This window comes from Ylistrum balloti, unplaced genomic scaffold (genome assembly GCF_031769215.1).
Source record: "Ylistrum balloti isolate Yb309-2 unplaced genomic scaffold, AGI_CSIRO_Ybal_v1 Utg370126, whole genome shotgun sequence".
Classification (NCBI taxonomy): domain Eukaryota; kingdom Metazoa; phylum Mollusca; class Bivalvia; order Pectinida; family Pectinidae; genus Ylistrum; species Ylistrum balloti.
In genome coordinates, this window is record NW_026782140.1 from 1,405,742 (window position 1) to 1,423,224 (window position 17,483).

General features: G+C 37.6%; 1 protein-coding gene across 1 annotated transcript in view; it reads right to left on the minus strand.

The window, feature by feature from the left end:
• Positions 1 to 2,772, minus strand: part of LOC132550493 (uncharacterized) — a 29,957-nt gene extending 27,185 nt beyond the window's left edge. Inside the window, exon 1 of the mRNA XM_060214563.1 lies at positions 2,602 to 2,772. Coding sequence (XP_060070546.1) covers positions 2,602 to 2,772 — 171 coding nt within the window. The remainder of the gene's footprint in view (positions 1 to 2,601) is intronic.
• Between the last annotated feature and the right edge of the window lie 14,711 nt (positions 2,773 to 17,483).

Consider the following 17,483-nt stretch of genomic DNA (forward strand, 5'->3'; position numbering starts at 1 on the left):
CGCGACTCTCAGCTATGAATGTTGAAAATAAATAGAGTAAACAAGAAGGGGTTTGTACATAATGTTTCCAGTTTAAAAGACCATATATTACAATAAAATTCAGGATTGCCTTTTTCTACTACCAAAACAATTATGTTTTATTTGTTTTTTTTTTTAATTTTGGGAGAGGGGTCGGTAGGGTTGGGGGAGTGGGCGGTTACGAATTATTTAACGTATCTTTAAATATATTTCTATGGTAGATATGAACTGAGTAGAACGACTGAATATTTCACCCCGGTATAAATGCAATGTGGTGACAAATGTGTTTTATGTGTTGATTGAAGTGTAGGTATATCTACGATAAAAATAAGTCATTTCATCGAATTTTATCTCATAATATCTAAAGGAATGAACTGCCTTAACCAGGTAAAATCCTGCAGTTTTAGTAACATTATACACATATATATTTTGTTTTATAAACTAAGACAGCTTTATAAAGTTAACATTATAGACAAGACTGGGATTTTGTTTTATAAATTAAGACAGCTTTATAAAGTTAACATTATAGACAAGACTGGGATTTTGTTTTATAAACTAAGACAGCTTTATAAAGTTAACATTATAGACAAGACTGGGATTTTGTTTTATAAACTAAGACAGCTTTATTAAGTTAACATTATAGACAAGACTGGGATTTTGTTTTATAAACTAAGACAGCTTTATAAAGTTAACATTATAGACAAGACTGGGATTTTGTTTTATAAACTAAGACAGCTTTATAAAGTTAACATTATAGACAAGACTGGGTTAACATTATAGACAAGATTTTGTTTTATAAATTAAGACAGCTTTATAAAGGTAACATTATTAGACTTTATAAAGGTAACATTATAGACAAGACTGGGATTTTGTTTTATAAATTAAGACAGCTTTATAAAGTTAACATTATAGACAAGACTGGGATTTTGTTTTATAAATTAAGACAGCTTTATAAAGGTAACATTATAGACAAGACTGGGATTTTGTTTTATAAAACAAGACAGCTTTATAAAGTTAACATTATAGACAAGACTGGGATTTTGTTTTATAAACTAAGACAGCTTTATAAAGGTAACATTATAGACAAGACTGGGATTTTGTTTTATAGACTAAGACGCTACAGTTTGATAAAATTATAGATAACATCAGGATTTTGTTTTATAAAACAAGACAGCTTTATAAAGTTAACATTATAGACAAGATTGGAATTTATTTACACAAATTACGCAGTGTGTTTGTCATATTTGTGGGAACTTAAACTATTAATATCTATGCATACATGAATGCTTTATTGTTTTATCACAACGACATGATGTCTTAACTCTGCGTACCTGAGTCTTTATCATAAAGCGAATTCTATCCCAAATAACAAACCCGCCTTTGTATTACATATATGGTTACTGTTTATTTGTTCCACATATCGTGTCCTTATCATGTTTAGTGGAATGTGTTTCTGTCCTTATCTAAATAGTGTATACCATGTCTACTGGAATACCTGATAACTATCCTCTCTACAGCACAAATAAAATTACTGTTGATTACAAAGAAGTATCACTTTAGTATCTTTAACTAAGAAATATATATGTTTAGTATATATACATATGTTTTCCTTACAAAAATAGCAAATACTTGATAAATCTAAATTTATATCACAAATTTAGTGAAGATTTATACAGAAGTGGTGAATAATCATGTTTAGTGGACTATCTTATCTTACGATTAGAGTAAAAGGTTATCTATCATATATATATATTACCCGAGAGCAGGTGAGTCACTCTGCTTTTCATAAATTGGGTCATGCCAAGTCATTTTGATCAAGGTGTTGTTAATCAAGGTAGTTTAATACACGTCAATCATTGTCCCTGAAAAAAGAGACAGTCGTCAGTTGCAGCATACTTAAAGCTATTAACACGTCAGTGTGTATTGTCTGGGGTATCTGTCTTAAAGTGGATGGGAGGCATTACGATATCAAGAAATATTGTCAAAATCCGTGATGTGCTATTCAATATCACTTTTCATTCTACGTCAGTCAGATTATATAGGTCTGATGATTTACTCGTTAACATGAGGTTAACTGCGAGCACGCGAAGAAAATTCTCGGTTTGAATATGGAATATAAAAATTGAAAACAGTTTATTTTCAACCAATGACAGAGGTTGAAACAAGTCTCTAATAATCAAAATGACCATATGATGATATTCCATTTAATAGCTAATTCAGCATCCCTATAAATCAGAGATTAGGCCCTGTATTGCCAGTTGTTGTTACGGTACATTAGTAAGATTTTGAAATCATTGAAATATAGAAGTCTCTGTCATCAGAATTTAATTAAATTATAAAGTGAACAGGTTATCTATCGCGCAATGATTCTGTATAATACAAAAATGATAACAAAATCACAGTAAGCTAATTCTCAGTGTTTTTGTAATTAGTTTACATTTCAGAAACCTTTGGTAGGGTCTAGCTTTCTGAGTTTGAGATTTTGGAACCCTGTTTTAAATGACGAACTCGTTATGAATGGTCTAACATTCTGATAGTTGCATAAGATTGAGATAGAAGATTAAAACATGATGGAGAACTTACGTCAAATCCTCCACAGTTCAGTAGGTCGTCCTCTGAGTTGACATGGGTCGGGTAGCGGAATCGCCACAAACTCGACCTGTGTGGCGGTTCGACCATGATGGCTCGGCCGTCCGATTGGAAGTATCCAGTAACATCCATTAGCAGCACAAGAATAGTAAGGACCACATGCATCGCAAAACTGTCAGCTCGTTAGACATCAACTTAGGCAATACCGTACAAAACGCATGTCTCTCACGTGTGCCTCACTAAAAATTAATACATGCCCATATATTTTATAGATGATTTTGAAATATTTCCGTGTTAGGACACTAGGCGGATTAATCCATTCTCCTGCCGACAGGTGTCACTTGTATCTTTAGAGACAATATGTCGACTTTATCTTTATCACGCTCTTTAACGGATTAGGGGCAGTTTATATGAATAGTGTGTACGTCCAAGGCAGCTATGTGAAGACTTGAACCACATTCATGTTGACTAAACTGACTCGGTCGGTAACGTGTCTAATACCACAATACTTATCGTCAGTACTTGTAGGAGGTCCAGTTGATGATAACTAGCGTTATATCAAACCAGCTCTGCATTGACAGTCAAAACAGCAATCAAGCGTTCTAAAGACATAGCAGTGATTTTTGTTCAGAAGAATAAATCAAACACTGCTCCATTGAAAGGTATTGATAGGTAGTATACTGCAGGTCTTCCGAATGAATGAATGACTTAATTGTATGACATGTGTCGACGTTGTAATCAAATCGAATGCAAATGGTAAGCCGTGCATAGAATATAATGTCTCCTGGACAGACGGTGACACCGCGTATCTAGTGTCCCACAGAAGGAAATGTCATACTTAGTACCGGGTCAAGGCAGCCACGCCACAGAGATCGATCATGTGATACGCGGTGAAACGATGATACTTAAATATAATAAGTCCGGACGCTTGTCAGTTTTTGTTCTGTATTCATTTCATTTTGTGAAGTTTGAGGAGTGGGTGTTATCTAAGCAGGCACTCTGATTGTCATGTCTCGTGACGTAAATGCTCGGACACTTTCTTCTGCTATGTCCTGTTAAACTAGATCACAAATCTCGTCATCTTAAATCCATTGTTTAAGTCTGGTGTACTCAATCATACCGACAAGAGACACACATCTGGCGACTAACGATCTGTCAAATTCTGCCACCTTTAACACTAGACCCCGGACTTCTACATCTACAACTCGGTAAATTGGTAGGATAGCTGTAATTCGTGTGGAAGTCTTCTCGCTTCACTTGTCATGATAAAACGCCATCTTCATAAGATAATGCAGTCGTATGTCATTGCGTCTGCCACTGAATCCAGTGTAAAGCCACACTTCACCACGGACGACTCATCAACACACACGCTAGCTCCTCATAAGTTGTCTTGTGATATCGTCATTTGAGTAATTTGTTTTTAAATTGTGTAAGCATGTGCTCATTTTCGGTACACCAGGAGTTATACTAAATAAATTAAAACTTGGAAATTTATGTATATTTATTTCGTTAACGTAAGACAATAAAATCTACATTCTTTAAATAGTCTCTATATATCTTTGCTTGGTAGAATACAGGATGAGCTATATTTTAACGTAATTCTATATTTGTATTGTTTTTTTGTTTTTGCTTTTCTTTTGGTAACATTAAACAGGTTTTAAAATCCTTTGAAATGATTTCTAATAAATCATTTTGTTGGCATAAGTATATTCTAACTGAGACGGACAGTGTGTTTGACATTAGGCACTCGAGCCTGTAATATGACACAAAATTAGCATACCAGATCACAGAAACAATTTATCTCCCTATCTACTTCTACATTAACATTGTAGTACGTCGCTGATTGATGTTAAGTATGTGGAGACTGAGACAACGTTTAAAGAGTTACAGACAAACAAATGACCAGACCACAGAGGATGAAAGGTGTATACACTACATGAACACACCAACACTATCACTACTTCGTAAAAAAAACAATTTAGTCTTCAAACGAGCGTACAAGTGTGATGCTTACTTACTAGTAAGTAATCCCAGCATTTATACTGAACAAATTCAATAATAGGTTCTGTAGACTTCATCTTCAATAAGCTTTGATTAATTACTGGTTTTATATACATCAACTTCTATAAGGTTTGATTAAATATTGGATTTGATATACCTCAACTTCTATAAGGTTTCAGGGGCGTAGCAAGCCCAGCAGAAATGTGTAAGCCCAGGCGAGGGATCTGAATTTCATGATTTCAAAGATGTTTTGAATCGTTTTCTGAGACAGTTTTTTTTTATTTATTTAACAACAAACTTCAACCCCTGATATTTATTTTGAACCTTAGTTTTGTCCGACATACTCTATGCAAGGATTTTTTTATGTGTAAGCCCGGGCTTTTTCTTTCTATGGAAGCTACGCCCCTGAGTTTGCTCAATTTTGATTTTCCTAATATTCGTTCCGGATACGCATACTTCTTTTTTCGTGGCATCGATGAAGAATACACCAGAACGCCACAGTTTTTTAGGTCATCTGACCCGAAGGGTCCGATGACCTATAGTCATCATGCTTCGTCCGTCGTCGTCCGCCGTGCGCCGTCCGTAAACTTTTCATTCAAACGACTTCTTCTCAATAATTGGAAGGCCCAGGCAACTAATATTTGGCCTGTAGCTTGCTTTGATGAAGCCCTACCAAGTTTGTTAAAAAGAATGACCTTGACCTTCATTCAAGGTCACAGGGGTCAAATGTCTTAAAATCTTCAAACGACTTCTTCTCAATAACTGGAGGGCCCAGGCAACTAATATTTAGCCTGTAGCTTGCTTTGATGAAACCCTACCAAGTTTGTTCAAATGAATGACCTTGACCTTCATTCAAGGTCACAGGGGTCAAATGTCTTTAAATCTTCAAAGGACTTCTTCTCAGTAATCAAAAGGCCCAGGCAACTAAAATAAGGCCTGTAGCATGCTGGGATGAAGGACTACCAAATTTGTTCAAATGAATGACCTTGACCCACTTTAAAGGTCACAGGGGTCAAATATGTTAAAATCTTTAAACAACTTCTTCTCAATAACCAAAAGGCTCAGATTGCTGATATTGTGCCTGTGGCATGCTGGGATGAAGGGCTATCAAGTTTGTTTAAATGAATGACCTTGAACAACTTTCAAGGTCGCAGGGGTCAAATATGTCAAAATTTTAAATAACTTCTTCTCAAATACTAGAAGGCCTAGGGGGCTAATACTTGGCCCATAGCATGCTGGCATGGAGCCCTACAAAGTTTGTTCAAATGAATGACCTTGGCCCACTTTCAAGGTCACAGGGGTCAAATATGTTAAAATATACAAAGGACTTCATCTCAATAAGCAAAAGTCTATGAGTGCCGATATTGGGTCTGTAGCATGCTGGGAGGAAAGGCTACCAAGTTTATTCAAATGAATGACCTCAACCCACTTTCAAGGTCACAGGGGTCAAATATGTTAAAATATACAAACGACTTCTTCTCAACAAGCAAAAGTCCATGAGTGCTGATATTGGGCCTGTAAGATGCTTGGAGGAGAGGCTACCAAGTTTGTTCAAATGAATGACCTCAACCCACTTTCTAGGTTTGGCTTGCTTTTTGTCAGATGACCGTTAAGGCCCATGGGCCTCTTGTTTGTGTGATAAAGCTATATCGTTGTATCGTATCTATTGCCATTTCTGTATTCAAAGACAATATCTACATGTCAACAAAATCTTAATAAAATCTTTACAATCTTAAAGTTGAAAGACTTACAAGTAGACCACTGAAAAAATACAAGGAGAATGAGGCTATGTGTTCCGAAAGAGTAAGCGTCTTCTGCTTCATCGACTGCATCCGCCATGTAAACCTTGGTCTATCCAAGTAAGCAATGTCACGTTTTCAAATGAGAACAAGGTATACAGCAACGGAAAGAACGGGCAAACTATCGAGCATCATAACACATTTAGCTTCATATCACACAAAGAAATGGAATCTTTCTCAGTGAGATTACTATAGCCATAAAACTTTCCCATAATTTAATCAACCTGCAACATTTGAACCCCTGTCTTACAAGTTTGACCGCCAGTTGGGGACTTCTTCCACTGAAGTCATGACCAAAGAAATAGGCCCCTGAATATCGAATTGAAATTGACGTGGAAGCAGAATAGGGACCCCCCTTAGTTGTAAATATAGAGAACATATACAAATCTCTAGTTAAATCTTACGACCACACTTCTAGCTTACCCTCACGTGTACAAAACCACATTATTTATAACTTAGGTTACAATAGACCCCAGTTTCGTCTGATCTGTTCAATATTCATTCGTCACATTTTGGCGATGTAGGACGTCATGTTCAATAATGTTTTTCGAAGTACGACATTAAAGGTAAGAAGTTCAGTAAAAAATTGAAGTAGATAAATTTTGGAGAAAATTGACCTGACCTGCAGCCATTGCCTAGTGACTGCCCCGAATAGGTCTCAAACCCATGACCCAGAGGGGGAGGACAAGTAAAGGGAAACGCCTTAGCCACTCGGCAGCTGTTTGAGTAAAAGTTGTACATATGATAAATATAATGAAAGGACAATGGCAGTAAATATGTGAGACAGTAAATACAACACAGCTGTCTATGTCTCATGATAATCAATGTACAAGGAAACAGATTTTTGTAAAGGTTATTTATATGATAATAACCGATTGTAAAACAGATAGCCATTGTATGAGAACAGACACAGTAATGAACGAATCACAATGACTTACCCACACTCCTCTATAATCCTTATATGGAAACACTTCATAACAGGAAACACACGGTTATATTGATGACCAATGTGAATATCATTCTTATTTATCACGAATACATTGCTACTTGTTGAAAACAACATAACACCTTTATTCAACCTTTTAAATAAACACCTGGAAAGTGTCCGGCAGCGTAATATGATAGTGATTGATATACATTTGAATTAAGTGACAAGTGTTATGATGACAGCTGTATGAGAGACAAGTATTATAGCAAATAATGAGAAGGATTGGTTTACCAGAAATGAATCTTGTAAGGTTTTAAAATCCAGTATAAACAAGGGAGGTCTGGTGTTAAGAAAATATTTTAACTTTGAAGCAGTTAGCTTGGGTATTGTCTTACCTGTAGCTATGAAGTTAGGGTCTATGTAGATTATTAGTCTGAGATGCTGTCCAGTGTAAATGACATTCATACAGACCATTATCAGATGATAAACCGTTAGAAAAAATAGTTATTTACATGGCGGTTGTCGTCGATGAAACAGAAGAGGCCATTCGGCACACCTGTTCTTATTTTTCTTTTACTTTTGTAAGAGTCCTACGATGAACATGATCTAAAAAAGAAAACAAATCGTGTCTTACGATGTACACGATACAGAAATGTCGTGTCTTACGATGTACAGGATACAGAAATGTCGTGTCTTACGATGTACAGGATACAGAAATGTCGTGTCTTACGATGTACAGGATACAGAAATGTCGTGTCTTACGATGTACAGGATACAGAAATGTCGTGTCTTACGATGTACAGGATATAGAAATGTCGTGTCTTACGATGTACAGGATACAGAAATGTCGTGTCTTACGATGTACAGGATACAGAAATGTCGTGTCTTACGATGTACAGGATATAGAAATGTCGTGTCTTACGATGTACAGGATATAGAAATGTCGTGTCTTACGATGTACAGGATATAGAAATGTCGCGTCTTACGATGTACAGGATATAGAAATGTTGCGTCTTACGATGTACAGGATATAGAAATGTTGCGTCTTACGATGAAAAAGATATAGAAATGTCGTGTCTTACAATGAATAGGATACAGAAATGTCGTGTCTTACAATGAATAGGATACAGAAATGTCGTGTCTTACAATGAATAGGATATAGAAATGTCGTGTCTTACGATGGATAGGATATAGAAATGTTGCGTCTTACGATGTACAGGATATAGAAATGTCGTGTCTTACGATGTACAGGATATAGAAATGTCGTGTCTTACGATGTACAGGATATAGAAATGTTGCGTCTTACGATGTACAGGATATAGAAATGTTGCGTCTTACGATGAAAAAGATATAGTGTCGTGTCTTACAATGAATAGGATACAGAAATATCGTGTCTTACAATGAATAGGATACGAAATGTCGTGTCTTACGATGAAAAGGATATAGAAATGTCGTGTCTTACGATGTACAGGATATAGAAATGTCGTGTCTTACGATGTACAGGATATAGAAATGTCGTGTCTTACGATGTACAGGATATAGAAATGTCGTGTCTTACGATGTACAGGATATAGAAATGTCGCGTCTTACGATGTACAGGATATAGAAATGTTGCGTCTTACGATGTACAGGATATAGAAATGTTGCGTCTTACGATGAAAAAGATATAGAAATGTCGTGTCTTACAATGAATAGGATACAGAAATGTCGTGTCTTACAATGAATAGGATACAGAAATGTCGTGTCTTACAATGAATAGGATATAGAAATGTCGTGTCTTACGATGGATAGGATATAGAAATGTTGCGTCTTACGATGTACAGGATATAGAAATGTCGTGTCTTACGATGTACAGGATATAGAAATGTCGTGTCTTACGATGTACAGGATATAGAAATGTTGCGTCTTACGATGTACAGGATATAGAAATGTTGCGTCTTACGATGAAAAAGATATAGAAATGTCGTGTCTTACAATGAATAGGATACAGAAATATCGTGTCTTACAATGAATAGGATACAGAAATGTCGTGTCTTACAATGAATAGGATATAGAAATGTCGTGTCTTACGATGGATAGGATATAGAAATGTTGCGTCTTACGATGTACAGGATATAGAAATGTCGTGTCTTACGATGTACAGGATATAGAAATGTCGTGTCTTACGATGTACAGGATATAGAAATGTTGCGTCGTACGATGTACAGGATATAGAAATGTTGCTCTTACGATGAAAAAGATATAGAAATGTCGTGTCTTACAATGAATAGGATACAGAAATGTCGTGTCTTACAATAAATAGGATACAGAAATGTCGTGTCTTACAATGAATAGGATATAGAAATGTCGTGTCTTACGATGGATAGGATATAGAAATGTTGCGTCTTACGATGTACAGGATATAGAAATGTTGCGTCTTACGATGTACAGGATATAGAAATGTCGTGTCTTACGATGAAAAAGATATAGAAATGTCGTGTCTTACGATGAAAAAGATATAGAAATGTCGTGTCTTACGATGAAAAAGATATAGAAATGTCGAGTCTTACGATGTACAGGATATAGAAATGTCGAGTCTTACGATGAACACAATATAGAAATGTCGTGTCTTACAATGATCACGATATAGAAATGTCGTGTCTTACGATGAACACAATATAGAAATATCGTGTCTTACGATAAACATGATATAGAAATGTCGTGTCTTACGATGAAAAAGATATAGAAATGTCGTGTCTTACGATGAAAAAGATATAGAAATGTCGTGTGTTACGATGAAAAAGATATAGAAATGTCGTGTCTTACAATGAATAGGATACAGAAATGTCGTGTCTTACAATGAATAGGATACAGAAATGTCGTGTCTTACAATGAATAGGATACAGAAATGTCGTGTCTTACGATGAATAGGATACGATGAACAGGATACAGAAATGTCGTGTCTTACGATAAATATACATTTTTGTTTACTCACGCTTCAATAAAATGAAAATGAATGATTTCACAATGCCTGTTACCTGTTCACTGATAAAGTCCTCGATGTATTCAGCTAACATTAATGTAGGTGGGGGAAAGGGCACAGTTAGTTTCTTTGCAAAAAATGGAAAACGAAAATTGAAAAAATAATATAAATTTATCAGTTGACCTTAAGCGAGTACAGGTGATAACGACGATGTGTTTAGAGATAGGTATAATGTTTACGAAGGTCCATCCACAATATGTACACAAAGATCTGTGTTGTTGTTGTTACATACAGCACCCAGACAGGTCACATACTTCTGTCATAAGTGCGTGCACTCTTTTAGTGAAAGTTGATGATACATATTTCACAGTCAGTGTTGAGACAGTAAATTATGAATGACAATTGCTTACACAGACACAATAATGTACTGTTCAGGCAATGTATGTCCATTATACGTAATTCAATTAATCAGGGTATGTATTCACTACACAGTGTGTCATACGTCTCTAAGTTATAGGTAACTTGGCCAAGAGAATGGCACACTAAGTTTACATATGTTTGAGACATTGTCAACCAATCTGATTTTCCATTACTTGATTGCGACATTCCATCTTCTTTTTGATGTGTACATATTACAAGTGATTTTTGTCTACAGGCCCGGTTTTCAAGCGGAGTATGATCACTAATGCTGGGAAAAGTTACTATTGATAGTTTTGAGACAAAGTGTTGAACGTCTCGGAATACGTGGTTTTGAGACAAAGTGTTGAACGTCTCGGAATACGTGGTTTTGAGACAAAGTGATGAACGTCTCGGAATACGTGGTTTTTAGAAGAAGTGATGACCGTCTCGGAATGTGTGGTTTTCAGAGGAAGAAATGAACGTCTCGGAATACGTGGTTTTGAGACAAAGTGATAATCGTCTCGGAATACGTGGTTTTGAGAAGAAGTGATGAACGTCTCGGACTACGTGGTTTTGAGACAAAGTGATAATCGTCTCGGAATACGTGGTTTTGAGAAGAAGTGATGAACGTCTCGGAATACGTGGTTTTGAGACAAAGTGATAATCGTCTCGGAATACGTGGTTTTGAGAAGAAGTGATGAACGTCTCGGAATACGTGGATTAGAGACAAAAGTGATGAACGTCTCGGAATACGTGGTTTAGAGTGAAAACGATGAACGTCTCGGAATGCGTGGTTTTGAGACAAAGTGATTAAAGTCTCGTAATACGTGGTTTTCAGAAGAAGTGATGAACGTCTCGGAATACGTGGTTTTGAGGCAAAGTGATGAACGTCTCGGAATACGTGGTTTTGAGAAGAAGTGATGAACGTCTCGGAATACGTGGTTTTGAGAAGAAGTGATGAACGTCTCGGAATACGTGGTTTTGAGAAGAAGTGATGAACGTCTCGGAATACGTGGTTTTGAGACAAAGTGATGAACGTCTCGGAATACGTGGTTTTGAGACAAAGTGATGAACGTCTCGGAATACGTGGTTTTGAGAAGAAGTGATGAACGTCTCGGAATACGTGGTTTTGAGACAAAAGTTTTGATATGAACGTCTCGGAATACGTGGTTTTGAGAAGAAGTGATGAACGTCTCGGAATACGTGGTTTTGAGACAAAGTGATGAACGTCTCGGAATACGTGGTTTTGAGAAGAAGTGATGAACGTCTCGGAATACGTGGTTTTGAGAAGAAGTGATGAACGTCTCGGAATACGTGGTTTTGAGAAGTAAGGAACGTCTCGGAATACGTGGTTTTGAGAAGAAGTGATGAACGTCTCGGAATACGTGGTTTTGAGAAGAAGTGATGAACGTCTCGGAATACGTGGTTTTGAGACAAAGTGATGAACGTCTCGGAATACGTGGTTTTGAGACAAAGTGATGAACCTCTCGGAATACGTGGTTTAGAGACAAATTGATGAACGTCTCGGAATACGTGGTTTTGAGAAGAAGTGATGAACGTCTCGGAATACGTGGTTTTGAGACAAAGTGATGAACGTCTCGGAATACGTGGTTTTGAGACAAAGTGATGAACGTCTCGGAATACGTGGTTTTGAGAAGAAGTGATGAACGTCTCGGAATACGTGGTTTTGAAATGATGAACGTCTGATGAACGTCTGAACGAACGTCTCGGAATACGTGGTTTTGAGACAAACTGATGAACGTCTCGGAATAAGTGGTTTACATACAAAACGATGAACATCTCTGAATACGTGGTTTTGAGAAGAAGTGATGAACGTCTCGGAATACGTGGTTTTGAGACAAAGTGATGAACGTCTCGGAATACGTGGTTTTGAGACAAAGTGATGAACGTCTCGGAATACGTGGTTTTGAAGTGATGAAGTACGTGGTTTTGAACGATGAACGTCTCGACAAAATACGTGGTTTTGACAAGAAGTGATGAACGTCTCATAATACGTGGTTTTCAGAAGAAGTGATGAACGTCTCGGAATACGTGGTTTTGAGAAGAAGTGATGAACGTCTCGGAATACGTGGTTTTGAGAAGAAGTGATGAACGTCTCGGAATACGAGGTTTTCAGATAGAGTAATGAACGTCCCGGAATACGTGGTTTTGAGGCAAAGTGATGAACGTCTCATAATACGTGGTTTTGAGAAGAAATGATGAACGTCTCGGAATACGCGGTTTTCAGAAGAAATGTTGAACGTCTCTGAAAAAACGTGGTTTTGAGAAGAAGTGATGAACGTCTCGGAATACGTGGTTTTGAGACAAAGTGATGAACGTCTCGGAATACGTGGTTTTGAGACAAAGTGATGAACGTCTCGGAATACGTGGTTTTGAGACAAAGTGATGAACCTCTCGGAATTCGTGGTTTTGAGACAAAGTGATGAACGTCTCATAATACGTGGTCTTGAGAAGAAGTGATGACCGTCTCAAAATGCGTGCTTTTGATAAGAAGAAATGAACGTCTCGGAATACGTGGTTTTGAGACGTCTCGGAATACGTGGTTTTGAGACAAAGTGATGAACGTCTCGGAATGCGTGGTTTTGATAAGAAGAAATGAACGTCTCGGAATACGTGGTTTTGAGACAAAGTGATGAACGTCTCGGAATACGTGGTTTTGAGACAAAGTGATGAACGTCTCGGAATTCGTGGTTTTGAGACAAAGTGATGAACGTCTCGGAATACGTGGTTTTGAGAAGAAGTGATGACGTCTCGGAATACGATGAACGTCTCGGAATACGTGGTTTTGAGACAAAGTGATGAACGTCTCGGAATACGTGGTTTTGAGACAAAGTGATGAACGTCTCGGAATACGTGGTTTTGAGAAGAAGTGATGAACGTCTCGGAATACGTGGTTTTGAGACAAAGTGATGAACGTCTCGGAATACGTGGTTTTGAGAAGAAGTGATGAACGTCTCGAAATGCGTGGTTTGGAAGAGAAATGATGAATGTCTCTAAATACGTGGTTTTGAAACAGAGAAATGAACGTCTCGGAATACGTGGTTTAGAGACGAAGTGATGAACGTCTCGGAATACGTGGTTTTGAGACAAAGTGATGAACGTCTCGGAATACGTGGTTTTGAGAAGAAGTGATGAACGTCTCGGAATACGTGGTTTTGAGAAGAAGTGATGAACGTCTCGGAATACGTGGTTTTGAGACAAAGTGATGAATGTCTCGGAATACGTGGTTTTGAGAAGAAGTGATGACCGTCTCGGAATGCGTGGTTTTGAGACAAAGTGATGAACGTCTCGGAATACGTGGTTTTGAGACAAAGTGATGAACGTCTCGGAATACGTGGTTTTGAGACAAAGTGATGAACGTCTCGGAATACGTGGTTTTGAGAAGAAGTGATGAACGTCTCGGAATACGTGGTTTTGAGAAGAAGTGATGAACGTCTCGGAATACGTGGTTTTGAGAAGAAGTGATGAACGTCTCGAAATGCGTGTTTTTGATAAGAACAAATGAACGTCTAGAAATAGGTGGATTAGAGACGAATTGATGAACGTCTCGGAATACGTGGTTTTGAGATAAAGTGATGAACGTCTCGGAATGCGTGGTTTTGAGAAGAAGTGATGACCGTCTCGAAATGCGTGCTTTTGAGAAGAAGTGATGAAGTGATGAACGTCTCGGAATACGTGGTTTAGAGACGAAGTGATGAACATCTCGGAACACATGGTTTTGAGAAGAAGTGATAAACGTCTCGGTATGCGGGGTTTTGAGAAGAAATGAACGTCTCGGAATACGTGGTTTAGGGATGAAGTGATGAACGTCTCGGAATACGTGGTTTTGAGAAGAAGTGATGAACGTCTCGGAATACGTGGTTTTGAGACAAAGTGATGAACGTCTCGGAATACGTGGTTTTGAGAAGAAGTGATGAACGTCTCGGAATACGTGGTTTTGAGACAAAGTGATGAACGTCTCGGAATACGTGGTTTTGAGACAAAGTGATGAACGTGGTTTTCGGAATACGGAATACGTGGTTTTGAGATAAAGTGATGAACGTCTCGAAATAGGTGGTTTAGAGACGAATTGATGAACGTCTCGGAATACGTGGTTTTGAGATAAAGTGATGAACGTCTCGGAATGCGTGGTTTTGAGAAGAAGTGATGACCGTCTCGAAATGCGTGCTTTTGATAAGAAGAAATGAACGTCTCGGAATACGTGGTTTTGAGACAAAGTGATGAACGTCTCGGAATACGTGGTTTTGAGACAAAGTGATGAACGTATCGGAATACCATGTTTTGAGATAAAGTGATGAACGTCTGGAAATTCGTGGTTTAGAGAGAAATTCATAAACGTCGCAGAATACGTGGTTTTGATACAAAGTGATGACCGTCTCGGAATGCGTGGTTTTGAGAAGAAGAAATGAACCTCTCGGAATACGTGGTTTAGAGACGAAGTGATGAACGTTTCGGAATACGTGGTTTTGAGACAAAGTGATGAACGTCTCGGAATACGTGGTTTTGAGACAAAGTGATGACCGTCTCGGAATGCGTGGTTTTGAGAAGAAGAAATGAACCTCTCGGAATACGTGGTTTTGAGAAGAAGTGATGATTATCTCGGAATGCGTGGTTTTGAGGAGATAAAATGATGGCCGCCGGTGGCAGATGTGCTTTGACAGCTCTGGCAATGCTTGGTGTCTTATGCTATTTTCAAGGAATTTTTAAGTATCCAGAGTCTGCACATAAGTCAAATAGACTACATGGAAATATTTGGAATATTGCAGTACCTAAACTAAAGTGGGAAGGAAAAGATATTTTATTGAAAACTTTTTCTGCTATATCAAATATATAGGACAAAAGCATTTGCTTCAGAAAAGTGAACACAAATCAGTATGTGTTTATGATATCACTGCTCCTGTCAAGTGATATCGAACTGAACCCCGGACCCACCACTGAAGGGATTAACTCCACACACCTGGGGTGTCCTTTGTGTTACTTACCTGTGGGATTTGAAAGTGTGGAAGTCTATTGTGTCAGCTGCCTACAGTCCTGGCACAAACAATGCCTTGAAAGCATTGGAAATACTATAGTGAGCAACTCATCAGATGATTTACTTACCTGGTTTTGTGACACCTGTATTGATAATCCTGGTGTCCAGTCCCGGTCTGTACCCACACTCTTACCTGGTGACTTACCAAAGGGACTCTCCTTTATAACATGGAATGTAAGGAGTCTCACCAAGCACTATGAGGAAATCCGATTCCAAATCTTACAATCGAAGCCAAGTGTAGTTGGAATATGTGAAACATGACTAAATAGCAGTCACCCCAGTAGTAACTATGCTATTCCAGGATAGGATTTTATCAGACACGATAGATGCAATAGGAGTGGAGGTGGCGTTGCATTTTATATCAATCATGACATTAAGTACAAGGAAAGATCCACTCTTAACCATAACAGCCTTGAAATGTGTTGGATTGAAATCTGCCAACCAAACTCCAAACCAATTTTAGTATGTTCATTCTATAAGCCACCAACTGTACGAAGTGATTGGTCTGAATTGTTGGTAGCCAGTGTTGATCGTGCTGCCTCGGAAAATACCAACCTGATTCTGATGAGAGACTTGAACATTGATGCCCTCAGTTCATCATCTTCATACCGAAATTTAAAGGCTGATTTGGAAAGTCTAGGACTCTACAACCTGGTAGAAGTTCCGACCAGAATCACCGAAAACACCTGTACGTGCATTGACCATATATGGACAAACACCCCAGTGGATTTTGCATGTTGTGATTCAACGAACATTAATATCAGTGACCATTATCCTGTATTCGCTGTGAAAAAGTCAGTTAGGAATTCTAAATCCAAAGGGATTAATTCCATTACATACAGATGTACTAAAACTTTCAGTGAAGACACATTCTGTAATGACCTGAAGGCATCCCTTCAGGTACCTGTGGACACTAGCAGGGAAGTAAATGAGGAATTTACTACCTGAAGAAAGACTTTCACTGAAATTCTAGATATAAATGCTCCGCTGAAAGAAAAACAAGTGAAACATAAAACCATTCCTGAGTGGTGGAATGAGGACATTAGAACTGCTATTAAAATCAGAGAAAACTACAAAAAAACAGAGCAAATATGATCTGTATCGGAAATGGAGAAATAATGTAACTGCCTTAATTCGAAAAGCTAAAAGTGATTTTTATAAAAATGTTTTAGATTCTTGTAAAAAGGAGCCGAACAAATATTGGAAATATTTTAAGCAGTTAGTGCCTAGTAAAGGCGATACTAAGCCAGATTTTGTTGTTTTTAGTGATAAACAAATTGACGAACCAAGTGAAATTGCGAATAATTTTAACAATTTTTTTTACAAATATTGTGAAAGAGTACATTTCAGAAAGCAATTCAAACATGTTACCAGATTGTTTAAACAATATTCATTCTTTTGTCTCCTAGCATTTGCCTGCAGACACCATGTATGATATACCGGAAATTACTGTGTCTTTTGTCAAAATTTTTCTTAGCAATAAAGTCTGTAGTAAAGCTACAGGGTTGGATGGTATATCTGCTAAGTATCTTAAGATGTCAGCTGATGTTGTAGCTGAGTCTATTACCACATTGTTAAATATGTGCAAAATGTGTGTCCAGATGTATTCAAACATGCGAAAGTTAACCCAATTTTTAAAAAGGGTGAGAAAAGCGTTGTCAGTAACTATAGACCAATATCAGTTTTACCTGTCCTGTCTAAACTTCTAGAAAAACATGTTCATTCTACCTTGTA